General features: G+C 43.2%; 1 protein-coding gene across 1 annotated transcript in view; it reads right to left on the bottom strand.

Moving 5' to 3' along the window:
- Positions 1–25,387, bottom strand: part of TG (thyroglobulin) — a 162,662-nt gene that overhangs the window by 65,658 nt on the left and 71,617 nt on the right. The window contains exons 31-35 of the mRNA XM_087890908.1: positions 24,103–24,156; positions 12,825–12,959; positions 10,021–10,185; positions 7,053–7,275; positions 3,341–3,428 (exon numbers count right to left, since the gene is read on the bottom strand). Coding sequence (XP_087747034.1) covers positions 3,341–3,428; positions 7,053–7,275; positions 10,021–10,185; positions 12,825–12,959; positions 24,103–24,156 — 665 coding nt within the window. The remainder of the gene's footprint in view (positions 1–3,340; positions 3,429–7,052; positions 7,276–10,020; positions 10,186–12,824; positions 12,960–24,102; positions 24,157–25,387) is intronic.

Here is a 25,387-nt window from a genome sequence, read left to right as displayed (position 1 = left end):
CAAATACAAATTGATAAAAAGCAGTTTAAAACATACAGTCCCATAGACAGCTCAGAGTAAAAACAACTAAATATTAAAATTAATTAACAATTAAAACAATTAAAGAAAGCTGTCAATTGAAAAGTAAGGTCAGCCATAAATAATATTCATTAATGTTGCCCTTATCTTAGCATTGCTAACTTGTCATACTCATTGCTGCCAGAGTTGACCAGGGCCAAAAATATCTACTGTGGGGGAGTTCTAATTTTAACTGAAAATAGCAGAGGTTCCTACTTTTCTAACCGTGATCTAATATACTTTATAAGTCATGAGTAATTAATGATAATTTGGGAAAGTGAAATTTCTAAGACAGTCTTGAACCTCCACACTCATGGAGATCTTTCACCCCAAATGATTGATACCCCCCATATTGTATCATTTCAGTAAAGAGAATGCTGAAATCTTGCAAGAAGTATTATACAAGACATGGGATCCTTCCTTCCTTCCTTCCTTCCTTCCTTCCTTCCTTCCTTCCTTCCTTCCTTCCTTCCTTCCTTCCTTCCTTCCTTTCTTTCTTTCTTTTCCTTCCTTCCTTCCTTTTCTTTCTTTCTTTCTTTCCTTTCTTGTTCCCTCTTTTCTCTTTCCACCCAGAGCATCACATTCAACACTGCATGGTGAATAAAAAAATGGCTGATCCATAGACTTCACTGAATTCTGAAAGGATTACTGGAGAAAGATGCAAGATTTTGGTATGAGATGAATCTCCTAGGGAGGCATACTCATTTGCATTTGTGTGAAATTTAAACATATCCTGGTTGTCTCCACAAATGAAGAATTTCCATTTGCAGTCACGTAATTATGCTCTAGTAAAGTTGGTTCACTTGGGACGCGGTGGCTCAGTGGCTAAGACGCTGAGCTTGTCAATCGAAAGGTCGGCAGTTCAGCGGTTCGAATCCCTAGTGCCGCGTAATGGGGTGAGCTCCTGTTACTTGTCCCAGCTTCTGCCAACCTAGCAGTTCGAAAGCACGTAAAAAAAAAAATGCAAGTAGAAAAATAGGGACCACCTTTAGTGGGAAGGTAACAGCGTTCTGTGCGCTTTTGGCATTGAGTCATGCCGGCCACATGACCATGGAGACGTCTTCGGACAGCGCTGGCTCTTCGGCTTTGAAACAGAGATGAGCACTGCCCCCTAGAGTTGGGAACGACTAGCACATATGTGTGAGGGGAACCTTTACCTTTACTAAAGTTGGTTAAAATCTGAACGTGTTTCCAGAGCTCAATTTGTTGCCATAGACTAACACAGCTCTTCCCCCTCTATCGTTTCAAAACAATGTTTCTCACCAAAACTTCCTCATCTGGTTAAATTGGAGAAAAAGCACAACAGACAGTTAACACTTCCCCTCTTTCTTTTCTCCGCAACCACTTCAGGGTTCAGAATTGAATCCCTTGAACGCCTGATTATGAACAACAGGAAAAGCAGAAAAACTGAGCAGGGCCTTCAGCGCTTTTTGAAGGCGTATGAAGGGACGGTAGAGAGAACAGAGGCATGAATGTAGCACCTGTCTGTGGCTTCTTACACCAAACCTATCTTTTCCTGAGATCATGGGATACCTGACATGGGGCAATCATATAATGCTGGGGAAAGATGCAGCTGCCTTAAAGAGTCACAGATAGGTATAGTACTCCTGTAGGTTCTGAATCTCCTTTCAGTTTTCAAATCAAAAGGGCTACATCCAGTGGCAGAATTGCTCCACTGCGTTGAAAATCTAAAGTGTTTCCAATAAGTCAGGGCCATCTTTCATTCCATCTATGCTGTTGTGGTCTGCCGGTGGCCTGCAGAGCTGGCAGCAGAGTCGGACAGTGAGGAGGCTGGGGAGGACCATGGGCCAGTCCTGGAGTCTGAGGAAAGCTCGGACGAGGGCTCTGCATCGGAGGCAGAGAGTCAGACATCAGCAAGGCAGAGGAACAGGGGGAGCCTGTTCCCAGGACACGCATGCGCAGAGCTGCCAGAAGGCAAGAACAGTTAAAACAAAAGGGACGACTCGGGAGTAGGGCTTGGAGATGATTGGCCCCTCCCATAAGACATAAAGGAGGAGCAAAGGGACATGAGCCTTTGCAGAAAGCAACTTTGTTTGTTCTGGTTGGTGTAAATTCTGAAGCTCCGTGTTGACTCTGTGTTCCGTGTGGCCTTGCAAAGTTAATTATCAATTAGGCCTTGGCAGCGTGTCAAGGGAGATAAAGGTGGGTGTTTATCAGCTTTATCCTGAAGAACTGTGGCAGACTTCTGTTGGACTCTTTACAACTATTTGGAACTCATCTATGAATGAACAGATTGAGAATGAACAGGCTCTGAATGAGCAGAATTCATAGCCGTTGAAATAAAAAGAGGGTTTTTGGGACTCATTGTGTGCTTTTACTGTTTCAGGAGGCCTAGGTCAGAAGATATGCATAGGAATATCCTAATATCAGTTTCCATTCAGCTGAAGTGCCGTTCAAAGTGTTCGAAGTTTGAGGAACATGAGATCATTGAGTCTGAAGCCACTTCATCACCCTCCGATTTTCTTCCTGCTCCCAAATTCTCAGAACTCCTTTGAAAAGAAACTATTCTATTTTCTTATAATGATACATAAGTCATGTATAGTTGCCTCCTTTGATTGTTTGTAGGAGGACAAAATGCAGAGCTGGGAGAGGCAGAGTTAAGTGCATTATCAGCCTAGAGTCATTACATTGCCACAAACATCTAAGTTCAACTCCTCCTGAATTCTGTTGACCCTTATCTGGCACCAATTTAGTTTTGAACTTTAGATGGTTTAGGTTTTTGTGTACAGTGTTGAGCAATAAATTTTTGAACTGCAACTTAACGATGGTCCTGATCCTTTGCAGTGACATTTTTTAACCTCCTGGTGCAATTTACACCTCTTTGTTTTTCTATATTTTTCTGGTGGTCTTCCAACCTAATATTATTTATGTTAAGTTATTGTTTATGATAGCATTTATGTGCAAAGGGAACTTCGATGAAACCATTGTGGTGGCCATCTTGACATTTTGACCACACCGTGTGGAGAACCCCTGTCTCCAAGATATTAACCAGTCTAAAAGAGCTTCATAATGTGACACATAAACTTCTACACAATCAAAATCCCTAATGTTCAAGGCTCCTAATTTCACTAGCTGCTCACCCCAAAACTTCCTTTGTCTAAAAATGACCGTGACATTCCATGAGTATCTAAGCATAGATCCAAAATGATCCCATCGTCAATGGGTTTAGCAACCTCATCTCATGCCTCTTTCCTCAGAGTAGATTCCTGGAATGAGGGAATGGTCAGAGAAGACTAAGGTAGTGCGTTAATTCAGTACTTACATTGTTTTGTGGGACAAAGATGTTCAAAAACAAGCAATCTTCACTGACCAAAGAAAGGCTATCATCTCCTGGTTGCCAGCAGCTAGCTCTAAAGATATAATAAAGTACGTTATGATTTGTTTAAAGTTCTAGTGATCACAAGGACACAAAGGAATAAGATTGTGAATGTCATGCAAGATCAGTTTTACATTTAGAACAACTTTAAGATGTATCATGTAGAACAACTTTAGGAAGTATAGACTTCATACTATAGATAAAGATGTAAGTTTAAGATACAGATATTTAGAAGTAGAATTTGTGTAAAGAGGTTAAATAGGCTAGAGATACCGATGCAGAAAAGTTGTTATTAGTATTGAAATTTTGATATGTTTGTTTTTGGTTGTTTATATTTTTTGGGTTTTTTTGTGCGTGTGTGTGTTTTTCTTGCTTTTTTTGTGTATTATGTTTCTTTTTGTACTGTGTATTTTAATCTTTGGAAATTTAATAAATATTATTAAAAAAAAAAAGAACTGTAGAAGAGAACTCCCAATCAGAGTACCTTCCAAATGCATGACTTTAATTCCCAGAATTCCCTAGTCAGTGTAGTCAATGCTGAGAATTCTGGGAACAGACATCCATTCCTTTGGAGAGCATGCTAATCGGAGATAGTTGAACTCCAATTTTTTTTAACCATACATCCAAACAGGTATATGGTGGGCTGCATTTTCTAGATCTACCAGTACACATCCCAAAAATGTCATAATAACAGAACCAAACCCGTAGACATTTAGACAGCAGATCTGGACTTCGATTGCAGTACTGTAATTGTGGGGACATGTAGAGATTTTGTGTAGATGGATACATTCTAGACAACTCTTCAAATATTTGAAATCTGTGGTCCCAAATCCCAGGCTAGAACATAGCAACTCTACAAAACGAATGTTTTAAATACTTCTGATTAGTATAGATTAATCTAGATTTTTTAGCTTTTAGTAAAGTTTAAAAAAGGATAACAATTACATGCATTATCTGTTTATCTTCATCTCTATCTTCCTTCCCTCTCTTTTGTTATGCTTAATTTCTAAATATCATAAAAAAGGGGGATATTTTCCCCTTTACTGCTACTGTATAAATCAGGGGTCTCCAACCTTGGCAACTTGAAGACTTGTGGTCGTCAACTCTCAGAATTCTGGGAGTTGAAATCCACAAGTCTTCAAGTTGCCAAGGTTGGAGACCCCTGGTATAAATAACAATAATGCGTCTGTCTGTGGACTCTATTGTTTGCCACTCTCAAATTATTTCCTTATCCTGTACTTAATATGTTTATTTTAAATCATAAGTCCACAGGCTGAAGCATTATTAACAAAGCATAATATAATTAAACAGTGAAAGCATTATTAATTTAGTAAAGACATAACAAAGAATTAAGTGCGGCAGATTATAGCAATATTACAAGGAGGTCTTTCAGTATCTTTTTAAAATTTGATTTCTTGCACGAACAACTCCCGAATTAACAGTTTCAAACAGCTTTTCATCAAGAAGGAATGCTTATAATTTATATCTAATCAAGGGCTGATCTCTTAAAACTCCTGCACCATTAAAAAAAAAAGACACCTGTCAGTTCACATCTCACTTCTAAAGACCCTAACGATACACTCTTTTTTTCTGAAGCAAAGAAATGCAATAAAGAACGACAATGTGGCTCAAGACAACATACATCAGTGTTGTGGGTCTTAACTGCATGGCCCTGTGCACCTGGATGAGCAAGATATGGCCTCTCTTGTGGTAAACTGTTAAGCACAATCTGGTTGAGTTAACGCAACCCACACAACTCAGGTGCCCAAGAAATTAGGTCACCCAAAATGAGAGTTCCCTCAACCATCCAATCATACAAGGCAAGACCAAATGGAAAAAAAATAAAATAAAGCTGAATGGAAGCTCCTGGGGTAATATTCACCTCTTGGTTTTTCTCTATTTTTCTGGTAGTCTCCCAACCTAATATTATTTATGTTAGGTTATCGTTTACATTGTTATTTATGTTTGGGTTATATATTTATTTACTCTTTTGTGGTAAAATTGTAAGCAGAATCTGGTTGAGTTAACACAACCCACACAACTCAGGTGCCCAAGAAATTAGGTCACCCAAAATGAGAGTTCCCTCAACCATCCAATCATACAAGGCAAGACCAAATGGAAAGAAAATTATAAAAAAAATATTACTGCTATTTTTGTGAACATTTTAACGTCAAGCTTGAGAATTTGGTACAATTGTTTTCCTCCTATGGAAATTCCAACACAGGCTGAACCATCTATGTAAGCTTTCCTTCTGCATTGGACCAAATAACGATTATAGGTCGTTCTTGACACATGACAACAATTGGAATCAGAATTTCCACTGCTAAGCAAGCGACTGTACTTTTTGGAGTATAAGACACACTCCCCCCCCCAAAAAAAGAGGGTGGAAATGTTGGTACATCTTATACACCGAATGCAGCCATTTTTGGCCTCCCGAAACCCCGCCCCATGTGTCCCATTTTCGCCAAAAACAGGCCCGTTTTTCACAAAAAAGGGGATGTTCAGAGGGTTTGGGTGGCCTGCAGAGTGCTCCTAGGGACTGGGAAGGCCAAAAACGTGATGTGTGTGGGGGTTTCGAAGGCCAAAAACGGACCCGTTTTTCATGAAAACGGGCCCGTCTTTTGCAAAAATGAGCATGCAGAGGGTTTGGGAGGCCTGGAGAGTGCTCCTGGGGGATGGGGAGGGCAAAAGCGTGATGGGGGGGGGTTGGGAGGCCTGCAGAGTGCTCCTGGGGGCTGGGGAGGGCAAAACCCAGACACGCAGAGGGCAAAAACTTTTTTTTTCTTGTTTTCCTCTTCGAAATCTTGGTGCGTCTTATACGCCTGTGCTTCTTATAGTCCGAAAAATACGGTAGTTGTTAAATGAGTCATGCAATTTTGATGATCTTTCTTTGCCATGGCTGTTAAGTAAAACAGTGCAGTCATTAGTTAAATCATGTGGCCATTAAACAAATTCGGCTCTCCCCATTGGCTTTGCTTGTCCAAAGCCAGCTTGGAAAGTCACAAATGACTGACCACATGACCCTGGGATGCTGCAACCATCATAAATACATTCTGGTTACCGAGCACCCAAATTTGGATCATATAACTTAACAACTGCGGCGATTCACTTAATAACTGTGGCAGGAAAAGGTCGTAAAACGGGGCAAAATTCACTTGCCAAATGTCTCGCTTAGCAACAAAAAGTTTGGGCTCAATTGTGGCCAATTACGATATCTAAGAAAGTGAGTCTTGGCTGTTCAGGTGCTCTTGGTGTCAGGCCTGGAAGCCATCTTTTGCATTGGGCCTTTAGGCCTGCCACATTTACTACTGTGGGAAACTGGGAGGGGGGATTGTATGAAGCATGGGTGATATGTAGGCAAAATAACATTCCTTTCTCAGAGAGTCAAGGACATCTTGCCCTGTACCTGGAGAGGTGTGACTGGGAGACATCTCCAGTTGGGACAGTGCTTTGATTGGACCATGTGATGGATTTATGGATGCTGGGCAGGGACTTGGACTTTCCTTTGGTGGGGAAAACCTGGAAGCTTTCAGATTCAGGTTTTCCCAGATGTGCCAATATGACATCTCTAATAAAATGGAACTTTGAGGAACTTCAAGCCTCGGAGTTTTCTTTTGTTGGGGGTGTTACTTGGAACCCTGACACTTGGTCATCTCACCGGGTTGTGGTTGCATTCCAGAAGTCTGTCCAGGTGAAAGGCTGTGGAGGATGGAACCGATTCTCTCCCACCGGAGGTGCTGCATATGGAATCCCAAGGAACCGTCCAATGCTCTTCCATTCAGAGCCAACTTGAATTACTTGAGAACTGCCCAACATGGTCCCTTGTGATGGGATGAATACTGATGGCTCATTGTTTCTTTCAGCAGTGGGTAGGATCATATCTGCACAGAGATGGGGGGAAAAAAACCTCTTTGAGAAGAAGCTTTAAGCCTAATGATGCACATTTCAATCTGGGGACTGTATGTTAGAACTGTTGTGGCCCGCCAGCGGCCAGCAGAGCTGGTGGCAGACTCAGACAGTGAGGAGATTGGGGAGGAACATGGGCCAGTCCTGAAGTCTGGGGAAGGCTCTGATGAGTGCTCTGCACCGGAGGCAGAGATGGGATGAGGACTGTCTGACAGTTGTCAGCTGCCTTTGGAGTCGGACATCGGTGGGGCAAAAGAAGTCAAGAACATCTTGCCTTGCACCTGGATGGCTGGAACTGGGAGGCATCTCCAGTTGGGACGGTGCTTTGATTGGACCATGTGATGGACATGTGGGTGCTGGGCAGGGACTTGGACTTTCTTTTGGGTGGGGAAAACCTGGAAACTTTCAGATTCGGGTTTTCCCAGATGTGCCAATATGACATCTCTAATGTAATGGAACTTTGAGGAACTTCAAGCCTCGGAGTCTTCTTTCATTGGGGGTGTTACTTGGATCCCTGACACACAGCTTCTTTCAGTTGTTGGATGTTCATCTTTTCTACCAGTTTTGATGGGATCAAGACAGTGTGTTCTTTGCTTGCCCTTCTTCTTGATCCACTAACCATTCCTTCTTCAGCTCTGACTGGATGGTGGGGAATGGAAGGATTTATACTCCTTGCAGACAGCTGGTCATTTGCATTCTTTTAGAGAGTCATTGAGGCCACCCAGAGGTTTATCTGTGTCTTCAGGGTCACCTGAGTAGTGGAAATGGGTATGGAGCCTTCTTGGAACTGTTGAAAGGATTGTGTTGTAGACTGAAGATAGATGATGTTGTATCCCACCCCCCTCTGTTGAGAGATGGCTGTTCAGTTTTGACTTGGATGGCCTCTTTGATCTCTCTTTCAAACCAGTGGTCCTCCCTCTCCAAAATGTGGACTTTGCTGCCTTCAAAAGAGTAGCCTCGTCTTTCAAATGCAGATGCTGAATCTTGTCCTGATGGGTTTGTTCTCCTTACTTGCTAAAAGGATGCAAATGACCAGCTGTCTGCAAGGAGTATAAATCCTTCCATTCCCCACCATCCAGTCAGAGCTGAAGAAGCTTCTTGGATGAGAAGTGAAACACCTCCAAAGAAAAGTCAGAAAGTCCAGTTGCCTCTTGATAAAAAAGCACTTTTGGGACAATCATGACCTGGATGACTGAGAACCTCCATAGACTGTCACTTGGCACTGCAACATCTAATCCACGGGTGAAATGCTCCCGGTTCGGACCAGAACTCCTGATCCGGTAGCGATGGAGGCGGGTGGTTCGGAGAACCGGTAGTAAAAATTCCTGCGCCCCCCATGCCCAGCTGAGCCGCACAATTATCAGAGACTTTCTCTTTTAATTTTTAAAAGCATTTTTTCTACTACCTCTTTGGCCGAAAAAATGCTTTTAAAATTTTTTAAAAAAAGCCTCTGATGATCGTGCGGCTCAGCTGGGATCAAAGGCTTTTAAAAGAAAAAAACCCTTTTTTTCTTTTAAATGCCTCTGACGATCCAAGCTGAGTTGCCTGATCGGCAGACACTTTTTTTTTTTAAATGCCTCTAACGATCAGGCAACTCAGCTTGGATCGTCAGAGGCATTTAAAAGAAAAAAAGTCTCTGCCGATCAGGCAACTCAGCTTGGATCGTCAGTGGCATTTACAAGAAAAAAGTCTCTGTTAATCAGGCAACTCAGCTAGGATCGTCAGAGCCTTTTGAAAGCATTTTTTTACAACCTCTTCGCCCAAGAGGTTGAAGAAAAAATGGTTTTAAAAGTTAAAAAAACAATTGGCCACTCCCACCCAGTCACATTAACCCCCCCCACCAAGCCACGCCCACAGAACCGGTAGTAACAAATTTTAGATTTCACCACTGATCTAATCCCAACGGCTGTCTTCTGATCCTTGTCTACTACCTTGATGTCTGATTGCTTGGCCAACACCTGCCTGACTTTCTGCCTGGACCTGGAAATCCCATAGGGTCTTAGCCATCTTATGTTCTGCTACCTTATATGGAATCTCCCATCTGGAGTTGGTTGGGTCTATCCCTATGCAGATGCTCCTGACAGGACATCATCTACTTCAGAGGTGTCAAACTCGATTTCATTGAGAGCCACATCAGGGTTGTGTTTGACCTCAGGGAACCGGGGTGGGTGTGGTCAGGGTGGACAGGGCCAGCTCGACGTCACTTATGTCAGGGGCCCCTGTGGTGGCCTGAGCACTCTGCCAGTGAAAACAGGCTCCCAAGCTCCACCTTTGACTGCAACGGCCTCCTGCAACCCTCTCCAAGCGAAAACGGAGCTTGCGAGGGTCACACATAGATCTTGGAGCTTGCGAGGGTCACTCACTGGCAGAGGCACTCGGACCGATCCTTTGCTGTTTCCAGGGGGGGTCCCGCGGACCAGATCTAAGCACCCTGAAGGACAGATCTGGCCTCTGGGCCTTGAGTTTGACACCCCTGATCTACTTGGTTGCATGCTCAGTTCCTGCCTTCATCTGTGGTTTACATCTATGCCTTTGATTGTGGGCAGCATTATACTGTATTCACTCTTAGTCTTCTACTCTTAACCAAACTTGGCATTGTTCAACGGCTGTAAGATCTATTGCTGTGCTGGTTTATTTTCACTGTGGTCTCCTAGTTTTGTGTTTCAGGGAAAGCAAAGATTAGCACACCAAGTCTCCTTAACCTTTTGCTACGTACGCACCTTGCTTTCGATAGATGTAAGTAGCTGGCTCCTTGAGCAAAATACGACAGCGGTGGCCTTGTAGACTCAGGCTACAACTCTGTGTTTCTGGATAGAACATGCATCGTGCTGCTGATGGCAACATTTCAAGGGTGGCCACTAGGCACAGGTTGTCCTTTGAACAAACTGTAAAGAAAGAAATGACCAACTGTGAATTTCACAGGCAGATAATATCTCAGGGGCTGCCACAGACAAGAGGGAGTCAAGCTATTCTCCAAAGCCCCTGAGGGCAGAACAAGAAGCAATGCGTGGAAATAATCAAGGAGAGAAGCAACTTAGAACTAAGGAGAAATTTCCTGACAGTTAGAACAATTAATCAGTGGAACAACTGGCCTCCAGAAGTTGTGAATGCTCCAACACTGGAAGTTTTAAAGAAGATGTTGGATAATCATTTGTCTGAAGTGGTGTAGGGTTTCCTGTCTAAGCAGGGGGTTGGACTAGAAGACCTCCAAGGTCTCTTCCAACTCTGTTATTATATATTATATATAAAACAAAGAGCAGGTGAAAACTGATATTTTGGAGATCGAAATGGGGAACATAATCCATAATGGACCCAACAAGCTTGGGCAATTCCCAGGCGGCTACAGTGATGATATTTAGAAGGCCACCTCAGGAGGTGGTTTAAGGTTCATCAAAAGAAACAAATAGAATCTATTTACTGTCCAAGAGAGCAGGGGTCTCCAACCTTGGCAACTTTACGACTTGTGGACTTCAACTCCCATGTGCTGGCTGAGGAATTCTGGGAGTTGAAGTCTACAAGTCATAAAGTTGCCAAGGTTGGAGACCCCTGCAGTAGAGTAATGAAAGCCCCAATTTCTTTGCAGTTGCTTTCAGCCGTGTTACACTGGACACTCCGTATCCTAGGACTTCCATAAATATCATATGAAAAGAAGGGACAGTTATTACAAAAGATACAGCTTTGTATATGATAACGTAGGATACATTTTTTTCCAACTTGATGCACTCCAGATATAAAAAGACTGGGAATTCTAAGAGCTGCAGTCTGGACATGCACAGATACAGGAAAAATCGCTGCAGGATATACATCTTAGTACTAATTATTATGAATGGTTAATTGTGAAGTTAAGCCTGTTTCTAAAGGAATCAAGCAGTTTCTCTTTATGTTGTGACCACCTAGCTGAGTGAACGGAGGAGGAGGAGGAGATACAGGTGGAGGAGGAGGAGGAGGAGGAGGAGGGGTGGGCTGCTATGGGTTCACCCGGGTTCGGGAGAACCCATAGCTAACATTATGGCCGTTTTGGAGAACCTCCAAATCCCACCCCTGGCTGCTCCCACCCACCCTACCCCACCCCTCCTACCCCTGCTCCACCCCTCCCAGGAGTCTGCTCATGGCTCATTTTGGATGCGAGGTAAGTGCAGGGCCTACATGGAGGCTCAGGGAGGGGGAAGAACGGGCCTCCCGGAAGTTCCGGAAGGCTGGAAACGGGCCCGTTTCCGGCCTCCAGAGGGCCTCCAGAGCCCAGGGGAAGCAGTTTTCACCCTTCCGGAAGCTCGAGGAAACCCCTTCCCCCTGCCATGGGGCAGGAGGCTGACTAGACCACACCCACCATGGCCACGCCCACCCAGCAACCCAGCAGAGAACCCGTTGCTGAAATTTTTGAAGCCCGCCCATCCCTGAGGAGGAGGAGGATTTTCCAGATGAATTTCATATCATCTGTTTTATAAATGTTACAAGTTACAATATGTACTGTATATGTAATTTTGTCTTCGATTAAGAGAAACTTGTATGTTTTTCTTATATTTCTTTTAAATGTTTTTTTAAGAACGAATAAAGTTTGTTTTAAAATTTTAAAAAAAATAAAAAAAATAAATGTTACAAGTCTTACCCCCACACCAAAAGGCAGGAAATAGGATCAAGCTATGAGCCTGCTTTTGAGTTGTTAACATCTGAGATAAGCTCAAAACAGAAATAGTGCCTTTGGATTAGTCCAGCCCTGAAAAGCTGAATCTAGAAGTTCTAGATGTTCTAATGTCTGCTCTTGGCCATAGAGATGCCATCCTATAGACAGCAGTTTTCATTAGATAGAAAGAATCTATTTCATTCCTGCCCAGAAAATTTCAAAAATAATCAGGGCTTCCAGACACAGCTAAATAATTTTTTTTTGTTTTTTTTTGTTTTCTTTTCTTTTGCTGATTCGCTTTTAAAGTTGGGAAAAACTTCAAAAAGGCATCTAATGTGAAATATAAGCCATGGGATTCAGCCTCCAGTTTCTAATGGCTTTCTTAGAAGTTAGTAATTAAAACGATCTCAGTAACTCCCTTTAAGTCTGTCCTGATTCAACCCTACTTCTATTTCCACATTATTTCCACACTTTGTTTAAAAAAACGGCACACTAATTCCAGTTAGTCAATTAGCAATGTAATTAATACAACTTGCATTTAAGAAGTCTGAGAGGCAGTTTGCTGTAGCAATGAAGATAGCAAAGTAGAAACCAGGGATTCTAGTTCTACCTTTGGCAACTGAGTGACCATGGGCCAGTCATTTTCTCTCAACCCAGCAAAGAAGGCAATGGCAAACCATGTTTGAAATCTGAGGGAAGAAGGAAGGGAAGGAAGGAAGCAAGGAAAAAGGAGGAAGGAAGGAAGGAAGGAAGGAAGGAAGGAAGGAAGGAAGGAAGGAAGGAAGGAAGGAAAAAGGAGGAACGAAAGAAGGAAGGAAGGAAGGAAGGAAGGAAGGAAGGAAGGAAGGAAGGAAGGAAGGAAGGAAGGAAGGAGCATCATTTTTGGAAAACAGGCCATCTTACCTGAGAGACAAAAATCTCGGATGGCAGCAAACTCACTGGAAGGATCTCTGCTGACCTGGATGACATCAAATTTAGAAATGGAAGGATCAATAATAGTGGAGGTCGTGTCCAAACGCTGCCATTTGTCCAAGGTCACTAAAAAAAACAAAATGGGGAAATTCAACAGCAGAAGTCTTTAGAACCATAATTTATATTTGTTGGAATACAAAATGAAATAAAGGATCAGAGGAGCCAAATAATCAGCGTGAGTCACAACAAAGTAAAATCATAGGATTCTGCTGTCAAGAAATATGTGTGAATATTCTACTGAAGGTTACATTTATAGTTATAATTAATTACCATCTCTCTAATGGTCTGTAATCTCCCTGGGTTATCATCCTTTTATTCAATCGTCTGTGTCGAAATGGGGCAAAAATTCACTTAACAACTGTCTTGTTTAGCAACGGAAATGTTGAGCTCTGTTGTGGTCATACGTCAAGGAGCAACTGTCATCTGGTCCCCAAGAAATGAGACTTCTGCCTTTGAGAAATGGTTAGAGACTTTCTCATTCTGCTAGAAATAGTTTAGAACCGTGATGGAGAACCTATGGCAAGCATGCCACAGGTGGCACACGGAGCCATCTCTGCGGGCACGCGAGCTGTTGCCCTAGATTGCCTTCACTGCGCATGTGCGCGTGCTGGCCACCTGATTTTCGGCTGGGCATGCCCACGCCACCCCTCCCCTCCCAGGAATCTCCACATGGCCCGTTTTGGATGCCAGGTAAGTACAGGGCTCATGTGGAGGCTCTGGGAGGGCGAAAAATGGGCCTTCTAGAAGTCCAGAAATGGGCTGTGTTTGCTTTCCCCAGCCTCCAGGAAAGCCTCTGGAGCCTGGGGAGGGTGAAAAACGGGCCTATAGGGCCTACCAGAAGTCCAGAAATGGGCCATTTCTGGCCTCTGGAGGCTTCAGGGAGGCCTGCTAGGCCCAAAACAGGGCACGGGAGAGGGGCACGCGCATGTGCAGGGGGCGGGGCATCACAGGGTGGGGCACGCGGGGGGGGCATTACATTATGGGTGGTGGGCATGCGCACACACGACCCTCCCCCCCATATTCTCCCAGCTTTTGGCACACGATGGCAAAAAGGTTTGCCATCACTGCCCATCCAATCTCTTTGAACTTCAGATTTGGTAGAACATTTTTTTTAAGGCTGCTGCTTCCTGCTATAGGCATGATTTCAAAGAAAGTAAATCATGGCTAACATCAGCTCCAATCTACTGTCTTCTCCGGAATGTACAAAAATTGAACAAACCCCTTGGTTTTATTTCTCATTGCATATTTGTTTTTCAAAAGCCACACTTTTTAATAGTTGGATTTAAAAACAAAAACAGAAGAGGGATTTTACAGACTCTCAGTGGGGGTTTTTGCCATAAAAAAAACAACCACCGAAGTGGAGCCTTTCCAGGGATAGGAATTTAAGAAAAGCAGTTTAAACAATAATTACACATCAATTTTCCGCAGTCTGAGTTGCCAGTTCCAACAGAGTAGAAGCTATTTGTCTAGCTCCAGACCCAAATCTGAAAATGACTACTTATGCTCTTAAAAAGAAAAAGAGAAAAGAAAAGACAGATAACTTTTGTTTTGGATCCAATGTAAGCCGAAGATGTCTGGACTATCTTGCTGATTTTAAAGGATATTTGGTTTGGGATAATAGATCACTCACAGACCCTTGTGCTGACACCATCAGCATACAAGGATTATTTCCTTATTTATTTAAATAAAGGATATTCTTATTCTTATTTATCCTTATTTATTGAAAGAGTTATAAATCCTTCATAATTTAAAGATTTATAAATCCTTAGTAAGGCCACACCTGGAATACTGCATCCAGTTTTGGTCACCACACACTACTACAAAAAGACTTTGGAAATAGTGCAAAGAGCAACTAAGACAGGGGTGAAATCCAGCAGGTTCTGATAGATTCTGGAGAACCGGTAACGGAAATTTTTGAGCAGTTCGGAGAACCAGCAAATACCACCTCTGGCTGGCCCCAGTGGGGTGGGAATGGAGATGTTGCAATATCCTTCTCCCAGGAGTGGGGAGGGAATGGGGATTTTGCAGTATCCTTCCCCTGGAGTGGGGTGGGAATGGAGATTTTGCAGTATCTTTCCCCTGGAGTGGGGTGGGAATGGAGATTTTGCAGTATCCTTCCCCTGCCATGTCCACAAGCCATGCCCACCAAGCCACACCCACAGAACCAGTATAAGGTTCCCTGCTTGAGCAGGGGGTTGGACTAGAAGATCTCCAAGATCCCCAGCTCTATTCTGAGTGATTGATATTTGAGCAAGTTTTGAAACTTTGTCTTCTGTTACATCGCTTCTTCAGTTTAACAATCTCTGTAGTAAAGGTAGTCCTTGACTTACAATCACAATTGAGACCAGAATTCCCATTGCTAAGCAAGCAATTCACAAGTTAAGTGAATTGTGCAGGACCTTATGACAACAACTTTGGTCACAGTTGTTAAGTGAATCTTCTACATTGTAATTAGCAACAAGAAAGCAATAAGAAAAGCACTGTTTTATTGGAGACAGAAACACAAGTTTTAAATTTCCTTCTGTCTGGGCTGCAGTTCAAGGAAACTGCTCTCCTGTGGCTTTCTTTCCACAGAAAAGGTTTTATTTACTTATTTTTAATTAACCATTCATCTCCTGAATTCATTTGTGAATAAAATGTTCCGTTCCGTTTGAAGCCAAAAACATAGTGCAAACTCTTAAGCAAACACAATGCAGTTTAGAAAACTACAGGTAATCCTTGATTTATGACCACAATTGAGCCCCAGTTTTCCATTGTTAAGCAAGGCAGCCATTAAGTGAGTTTTTCGTCCTTTTTGTCACAGTCATTAAACAAACCGCTGCAGCGGTTAAGTGAATCATGTAGTCATTAAGCAAATTTGGCTCCCCTCATGGATTTTGCACGTTGGAAGTTGGCTGGGAAGGTCACAAATGATGATCACATGACCCAGGACAGTGCAACAGTCATAAGTACACGCCAGTTTCCAAACACCTGAATTTTGATCATGTGACCATGGGGATGCTGCAATGGTCATAAGTGTGAAAACCAACCATAAGTACACTTTTTTCAGTGCCACTGTAACATCAAACCATTACTAAACAAGTGGTTGTAAGTCAAGGACCATCTGTATAGAAAATAATCCATCCCCCTCCTCAAATAATCCCATAAAATTCTGACTCTGTCCAAATACATGTCTCAGGATTGCCGAGTTTGCATTGCGCTCCTAAAAGAGGCAAGTGACTTCACCTATAATAATGTTAGCATTTCGTAAAAATGCATAGTTCGTATCTTTTATGCAAAGATGATACAACGTGCATATTGTATGTTGTCGTTGTGGCTTATGGAAGAGACTTACGGCTCCTCCTAGAGCAGGGCTCGGCAACTTTAAACACTTAAAGAGCCACAAAAGTCCTAACCAGAAGCCCCCCAGTTCAATTCTGGAGTCGACTGGAAGTCCAGTTCCCCCACCATAGAGTCTCCTTCTAGTGCAGCATCCTTTTTCCTCTACCTGTCCTAACCAAAAGCCCTATCAATTGTGGAGCCGACCGGAAAACCTTGCCGTAGAGTCTCCTCCTGGCACACCATGCTTCCCCCCCTCCCACCAACCGGAAGCTCCTTTCAAAATTGTGGCGCCAACCGGCAATAGGGAGCCACAGTAGAGGGATGAAAGAGCCACATGCGGCTCCAGAGCCACGAGTTACCAACCCCTGTCCTAGAACAACCTTTAGATTTCCTGGTTCTCAAATCAATGATTCTTCTAGCCACAAAATTGTCGCACACCATGATCTAAAGTTGGTTCTCCACCTTTGTATAAAATGTTGAGTTTTATACAGCAACTAAGCAACTCTTGGATCATTTTCACCTGGTAGAGAAGTTCCCGTCTTCCAGCCAGACCACACTTGGGGTCACCCCAGTGTCACTTGGGTCAATTTTTTTTTCATTGCATAATTATAACCCTCTGCATCCAAATACTCCTGAATCTTTTATTGTTAAATTACAGGATCTCTAGGGGTGAGTTTAGCTTTCCAGATGTTTTTGGTTTTTTTTTTACTAAGGACAGGAAGGAGAGAAGGATGGGTGTTGGGAAAATGAGAAGAACGTCTACTATAGCCATTTGACAAGTGAGATTCACTCGAAATAAGCTAAAACCTAGCCTAATGCAAAGCGAAAGACAACCTGGATTATAGCCCTGACTTCTGTTACTGCCCCTTGATTCTGAAAGAAACACTGTAGGTTTGTGCTCGTGTGCACACACACAACACAGGAAATGCCAAGCTCACCAAAGCTGTCAGGCAGGTAAGCAAATGAAATAAAAATTGGAAGTCTGAGTCAGAATAGTAAGGAATGGATTTACTTCTTTGATGCTGTGGATTATAATCTGCAAAGATCGTACCAGACTGTTTTGCATTGCTGAGTATGGTTTAACTTTTATCTCAATTGCAGAAATAAGATACTATAAACTAAACCACGTATATGCAAAGTGTCCCAGCTCCATTATAACATTCTGTTCTTCTACATAGTTTAAATCAGGAGTGAAATGCTACTGGTTTGGACCGGTTCAGGCGAACCAGTAGTAAAAAAAATGCTACCGGTTCGGGCGAACAGGTATTTCCGACGATCAGCTGGGTGACGATCAGCTGTGACACACAATTTATATTAGCTAGAATCATCAGGTTTCCTGCTTTCTAGCTAATCTAAATCACGTGGCACAGCGGATTCCTCCCCCCTCCCTCACTGTTCTACTTACCTTTGCAGACTCGGAAGGCTTCAACATGTTCCCTTTTTTAGCACAGCATGAACACGCCTCAGGCACACATGTGCGCAAAGCGCGCGCTTGGTAACAGACTCACAGAACCAGTAGCAGACTTCAGAGGATTTCACCGCTGGTTTAAATATTTAATTCTTACACATACTCGTAGTCCTTGACTTACAGCAACAATTGGGACGGGAACTTCCATCAATAAGCAAAGCGGTTTTTCAATGAATCACTTAAATTTTATGACCTTTTTTTTTTTTTTTTTGGTGCAGCCATTAAGTGAATCATAGAGTTGTTAGGCAAATCTGGATTCCCCCATTGACGTTGCTTGTCAGAAGCCAGCTGTGAAAGTCACAACTGGCAATCAGATGACCCTGGGACACTGCAACTGTCATAAGTACATGCCAGTTGCCAAGCTTCTCAATTTTGATCACGTGATCACGGAAACACTGCAATGGTCATAAACACAAGGACGGTTGTAAGCAGTGGTGGGATTCAAATAATTTAATAACCGGTTCTCTGCCCTAATGATTTCTTCCAACAACCAGTTCACCAAACTGCTCAGAAAGTTAACAACCGGTTCTCCCGAAGTGGTGCGAACTGGCTGAATCCCACCACTGGTTGTAAATTACTTTTTATAGCACTGTTGTAACTTTGAATGGTCATTAAACAAGTGGTCATAAGTCAACAATTACCTATACCTAAACTAGACCTCTGGGTAACTAGGTAGATCTTTGTGATCCCACTGTGAACAGTGATATATCTCCCTTGGTGTCTATCGTATTGCCCTAGATTTTCCATTTTAAAAAATGAAAAGCTAACATGCTACAAAATGCATAGTATCTGAAGGACTAACTTCGGACACTATATTTACTCTTTGTAATTCTTCCAAGCCACAGGCATCTTAAACAACCTAAAAGTGCTGGGTAGGTGGCTGGGACTCAGTGCTTTTTTAAAGGTCCATCTGTACGCAAAAAAGACACAGTGAAGTTGGGATGGTGGACAGAATTCTGAGGAATTAAAGGGAAAAGTAGAAAGCAACATCCCGATTTTCCTTCTGGTAAATGAAAACTCGAGAGAGGTTTCCAAATTTCTCAAAGACGTCTACTAAGCCAAAATGATGGGAGGTCCCCAAATAGAATTTTGGGGAACTTAAATGGATCAGAAATCAATGTTCTGGCCCATCGCCTGATGGAGATAGGAATATCAGCCCGGCATCTTCTAGCTGGGCCATCACTAAACTTCTAATGTTGACTAGAATTTTTGGAAGTTGAAGATCTGAAGGACTATAGAGAATCTCAGTCATCCAGGTTGTGGTTGTCCCAAAGGTGCTTTTTCAGGAGGCAACTGGACTTTCTTGTTTTTTCTTTGAAGACGTTTTGCTTCTCATTCAAGAAGCTTCTTCAGCTCTGACTGGATGGTGAGGAATGGAAGGATTTGCAAGGAATATAAAATCCTTCCATTCCCGACCATCCATCCAGAGCTGAAGAAGCTTCTTGAATGAGAAGTGAAACGTCTTCAAAGAAAAAACAAGAAAGCCCAATTGCCTCCTATTTTTTTTTTTTTTTAATTTGATTTATATGCCGCCCTTCTCCGGAGACTCAGGGCGGCTTACAATGTGTTAAGCATTGTAAGCATTGTTAAAGCACCCTTGGGACAAGATCTGAAGGAGTATCACTTTGGAGAATGCTGCTGTGCAAGATGATTTGCAAACAGCTTTACCTGTCAAGATGAGATGTCTGATGCAATGCTCTATGGCCATGATGATGAACCTATGGCACACGGAGCCATATTGGTGGGCATGCAAGCTCAGCTCTGTTTTCAGGCCTTCTGGGCCCACCAGAAGTAGGAAAACAGGCTGTTTCCAGCCTCCGGAGTGCCTTGGGTGGATGGGGAAGGCCGTTTTCGCCCTCCACAGGCTCCTAGAAAGGCTCTGGAGCCTGGGGAGAGCAAAAAACGGGCCTTCCGGTCCCACCAGAAGTTGGCAAACAGGCCGTTTCGGCCTCCCCAGGCTCCTAGAAAGGCTCTGGAGCCTGGGGAGGGTGAAAAACGGGCCCATTGTGCCATCACATGCCAAAAGCAGGGGGAGTGCGGGGGGGTCATGCATGCATGCGTGGGAGGGCGGGGCACATAAAATTATGGGTGTGGGCACACAAGTGCGCAACACCACCACCCCCGCACTACCCCGCTTTTGGCACGCGATGGCAAAAAGGTTAGCCATCACTGCTCTATGGGCTTACACAGAAGATTATTCCACTGAATTTTGTGGACTTTTGATCCAGGAATTCATTTCTGAAATTTACATTCTAGGTCCGTGATGGCGAACCTATGGCACAGGTGCCACAGGTGGCATGCGGAGCCATATTGGTGGGCACGCGAGTGTTGCCCTAGCTCAGCTCCAGCACGCATGCGCGCACCAGCCAACTGATTTTCAGGCCTTCCGGTCCCACCGGAAGTCGGGAAACTGGCTGTTTCTGGCCTCCAGGAAGGCCTCCGGGGGGATGGGGAAGCCTCTGGAGCCTGGGGAGGGGGAAAAACGGGCCTACTGGGCCCACCATGCCATCGCGTGCCAAAAGCAGGGGGAAGTGTGGAGGGGTCACGTGCACATGCGGAGGAGGGCGGGATGCATTGAATTATGGATGTGGGCACACGCACCTGCGACCTCCCACACTCCCCCCGCTTTTGGCACGTGACGGCAAAAAGGTTAGCCATCACTGTTCTAGGTAGTGTTTCTCAACCTTGGCAAGTTGAAGATCATGTGGACCAGAGGTAGTATTCAGCCAGTTTGGACCGGTTCACCCGAACCGGTAGCGGTGATCACGAGTGATCCTGCCCACCCACTCCGGTGCTATGCCTTCCTATTTAGACACGTTTTTGAGGCCGGGTGCATGCACGGAAGGTGCGTGCATGAAGCGAGTATGCACACTGCGAACCGGTGGTAACAATATCTGAAACCCACCACTGATGCGGACTTCAACTCCCAGAACCTTCAAGCTGCCAAGGTTGAGAAACACTGCTACAGGGACAATGAACTGAACCATGGGTGGGTTTCAAAAATTTTAGCAAATGGTTCTCTGCCCAGTTGCTGGGTGGGCATGGCCATGGTAGGCGTGGCCTACCAATACAAAATTTAAAGTCAATTAAAAGAATTATACAGCTTTGGCCCACAATTTAAAACAATCCAATTAAAACCCAATTTACACTTAAAAAGCTAAAAAGCTAAAAAGAGGTAAAAAGGTGGGGGGGGTTCAAGCCAGCCCTGCTTGATGGAAAAGAAAAGTTTTTAGGGCACGGCGAAAGGCCCGGAGATCTGGTATCCTTCGTATCTCCGAGACAAATCGTTCCAGAGGGCAGGTGCTGCCACAGAGAAGGCCCTCCCCCTGGGGGTCGCCAGCCGACATTGCCTGGCTGACGGCACCCTAAGGAGTCCCTCTCTGTGGGAGCGTACTGGTCGGTGGGAGGCTATCGGCGGCAGAAGGCGGTCTTGCAAATACCCAGGTCCGATGCCATGGAGCGCTTTAAAGGTGGTGACCAACACCTTGATGCGCACCCGGAAGACCACTGGAAGCCAATGCAGCTCACGCAGGAGAGGTGTCACATGGGAGCGCCCTCTTGCTCCCATAATCCCCCACGCGGCCGCATTCTGCACCAGTTGGAGCCTCCGGGTGCTCCTCAAGGGGAGCCCCATGTAGAGAGCATTGCAGTAGTCCAGGTGGGAAGTGACGAGCGCCTGAGTGACTGTGCGTAAGGAGTCCCGATCTGGAAAGGGTCGCAACTGGCGAATCAGGCGGACCTGATGAAAATATCAACTGCTTTTCCATTTCATCTGGCATTGCCATGCAGGACAGAGTTGAGATTGCTATTGTTCATCACATTTTCAAAAAAGGAGAAAAAAAAATAAAGAAAAGAAGGCTTTTTTTTTTTTTTTTGTCTATTTCATCCAAAGCAACTAGCTTTCAGAGATCGAACTGCAGGAGCACCATAGCAAAGGATTTTCTCTGAAGAAATCCTAGCAGATCGTATTTATTTTCCTGAACCTGTTACACACAAGTACATCTGCCAGTCTTGCTGGAGACGTGAGACTACTGTACGACAATATGTACCACTTTCCTGAAATCTTTGGCGGGTAATAACTATAATCAGACCGTGGCACTTTCCTCTACCCACCAAGCTATCATTTGAAAGAAAGAAGAAACCAGCCAACGTTGAAAATCAAAGCACACCAGATGTTTATCTGGATGTTAAAATAGGGAGCTTCTAAATAGGGCAAAGCCTTCCCCTTCCAAATCAGCAGTTTCAAACCACAGCAATCCCATAATAAGTTTCCATTGCTCCACATTCCAGGGTCCATTTGAGATTGTAGTCCTGAGTAACTTCCGCTGAATGAGCTTGAAAGATGCAATTGTTGCTCATTGGAAAGTTTTCCCAGTTGACTCAAAGGTGCTTTTTCAAGAGGCAACTGGACTTTCTTGTTTGTTTGGGTTGTTGTTTTTTTTTGAAGCGGTTTCACTTCTCATCCAAGAAGCTTCTTCAACTCTGGCTAGATGGTGGGGAATGGAAGGATTTATACTCCTTGCAGACAGCTGGTCATTTGCATCCTTTTAGAGAGTCATTGAGGCCACCTGGAGGTTTATCTGTGTCCTCAGGGTCACCTGAGTAGTGAAACTAAGTAGTTTCAACAGTTCCAAGAAGGTTCCACACCCATTTGCACTACTCAGGTGACCCTGAGGACACAGATACACCTCCAGGTGGCCTCAATGACTCTCTGAAAGGATGCAAATGACCAGCTGTCTGCAAGGAGTATAAATCCTTTCATTCCCCACCATCCAGTCAGAGCTGAAGAAGCTTCTTGGATGAGAAGAGAAACCTCTTCAAAGAAAAACCAGGAAGTCTAGTTGCTTCTTGAAAAAAAAAACACCTTTGGGACACCCATGGCCTGGATGACTGAGAATCTCCACAGACATTTTCCTAGTTGAATTTCCAAGTTGCAGAGGAGAAGAGCTGTGTTAGATCTACAGGAAGTCCTGGACTTAGGATCATTCATTGAGGACCATTCGAAGTTACATCAGTGCTGATAAAAGTTAGTTATGATCACTCCTTCCACTTACAATCGTCAATTAGAGGATCATGATTCTGGTGCTTAGCAACTGGCATGTATTTATGATGGTGGCATGTGACTACCTGCAATCACCATTTGATCCCCATTTGATCACATGTGATCACCATTTGTGACTTTCCCAGCAGGCTTCCAACAAACAAAGTCAAAGGGGAAGACCAGTTTTCCTTAATGACTGGATGGCTCAGGTTAACAACTGCAGTGATTTGCTTAATGAACAGGCTGAAAGAGGTCATAAAATCTGGTGCGACTCACTTAATGACATTAAATAGCTGTGGACTTTCATACTCATACTACCATATGTGATGGACATACCCCCAAAAATTGGATGAAAATACATACATGGTTAGAGAAAATGATAAAACAACATATAGACCTAAAATATTTTTGTTAGATATACTGCCAGAAAAATATGATAAAGGGTATGTATATTTAATATTACATTTTTGACACCAGCAAAAATTGTATTTGCACAACATTGGAAAAATGAGGAAACTCCTGCAGAGGAAAATATAATTAGAAAAATACCCTGTTTCCCCCAAAATAAGACATCCCCTGATAATAAGACCAATCAGGCTTTTTGAGCACATGGCAATAAGGCCAAGTGCTTATTTCAGGGTTCAAAAAAATATAAGACAGGGTCTTATTTTTGGGGAAACACGGTATTAGACTTTGCGGAAATGGATAGGCTAACATTAAAGATAAAGGACAAAGAAGATACAGAATACTTTAATATTAATAACGTGGGATTTGTTTTACCAATGGTTAGATAACGAAGGTAGAAATTACAAATTGGAAGAATATCATTATGTATAAGTAAAGAATGTTATTACTGTTATTACTATATGCTGTGTTTCCCCGAAAATAAGACCCTGTCTTATATTTTTTTTTGAACCCTGAAATAGTGCTTGGCTTTATTTTCAGGGATGTCTTATTATTTTGGGGCGTGTGGAGCAAGACGGGACTCCTCTTGCCATCTTACCTGATTTCAGCTCTATCTCCCTAACCCTAACCAGAGGAAATGGCGGGGACCAGCTGCGCATGTGTTTAAATATTTTCAGGGAGGGCTTATTTTCGGGGGGGGCTTATTTTAGCGCATGCCCTCAGAAGACCAATTGGGCTTATTATCAGGGGATGTCTTATTTTAGGGGAAACAGGGTATTTGTAAATTGACTCAGACAATACACTGCTTATTAAGCACTTATGTATGTTAAAGAAAAATGTATAAATTAAAAACTAAAAAAAAAAGCTGTGGAAGTTCAAATCCCAATTGCAGTCATAAGTCAAAGACCTTCTCCTAGTTCTCAGGAACCTGAAATTCAATTATCTCCCATTGACTCAAGATCTGTTTTCCTTACCGTTTTCTTGATTTTCTGGTAAAGGAACGGGTGGACACACGCGGGGCACAATCGCTATGAGGAGAAGAAGAAAAAAGAGACCACTTTCATTAACAGAAACAAGGATTCACGGAACACTTAAAAGAACAGAGCATGGTTAGAAAAGCAAAAACAAGATGGCAGCCACGATGGTGTGATGGAACCTCTGCCTATTGTTGTTTTTTTAAAAAATATGTGTAACAAACACACCCTGTGGAGATCTCAAGAAAGCCTTGTTATCTTGCCATAGGATATAAAGAAGGTGTCAAGTGAAGACTATCCGGCCATGAATGGTGTGAATGAGTTTTTAATGTTTTTAATTTTTAAATGTTTTTTATAATGATTTTTTAAAATGTATTGTGAGCCGCCCTGAGTCTTCGGAAAGGGGCGGCATATAAATTGAATTAATTAAATTAAATTAAATTAAATTAAATTAAATTAAATTAAATTAAATTAAATTAAATTAAATTAAATTAAATTAAATTAAATTAAATTAAATTAAATTAAATTAAATTAAATTAAGAAAATTAGGAAAAAGGCAGTTTGTTTAGTGACCGTTCAAAGTTACAACAGCACTGAAAAAAAGTGGCTTATGACCGCTTTTCATGCAACTGTTGCAGCATTCCCATGGTCACGTGATCAAAATTCAGATGCTTAGCCACTGACTCATATTTATGACGGTTCCAGAGTCAGGGTGATTACTTTTTGCCACTTTCGGACAAGCAACGTCAATGAGGAAACCAGATTCACTTAACAACCGTGCTACTAACTTAACAACGGCAGGGATTCACGTAACAAACTGTGGCGAGAAAGGTCGTGAAATGAGGCAAAGCTCGCTTAACAAATGTGTCACTTAGCGACATAAATTTTGGGCTCAGTTGTGGTTGTTAAGTCGAGGACCCCCTGTAGAATGACTTCTCTTGCTTTAGAATAGGGGTCCCCAAACTTGGCAGCTTTAAGACTTGTGGACTTCAACTCCCAGAATTCTCCAGCATAGCATAGCTGGCTGGAGAATTCTGGGAGTTGAAGTCCACAAGCCTTAAAGCTGCCAAGTTTGAAGACCTCTGCTTTAGAAGATACTCTACCCCTTGGTAGTTCAGAAAGATCCTATCCTTTGCAGATAGGATTTGATAATAGCTTGCTACTTAAGCAGAACAAATGGCCAATGGTGGGCTGCTGGCGGTTCGCATGGGTGCAGGAGAACCTCTAGCTAAAATTCTGTGCAGTTCGGAAAACCCCCAAATCCCACTCCTTGCTGGCCCCTCCC

Source organism: Pantherophis guttatus, chromosome 3 (genome assembly GCF_059756535.1).
Source record: "Pantherophis guttatus breed Tessera chromosome 3, ASM5975653v1, whole genome shotgun sequence".
NCBI classification, from domain to species: Eukaryota; Metazoa; Chordata; class Lepidosauria; order Squamata; family Colubridae; genus Pantherophis; species Pantherophis guttatus.
The sequence above is the reverse complement of the archived record's forward strand: the minus strand, read 5'-3'. Positions and strand labels throughout refer to the sequence as shown.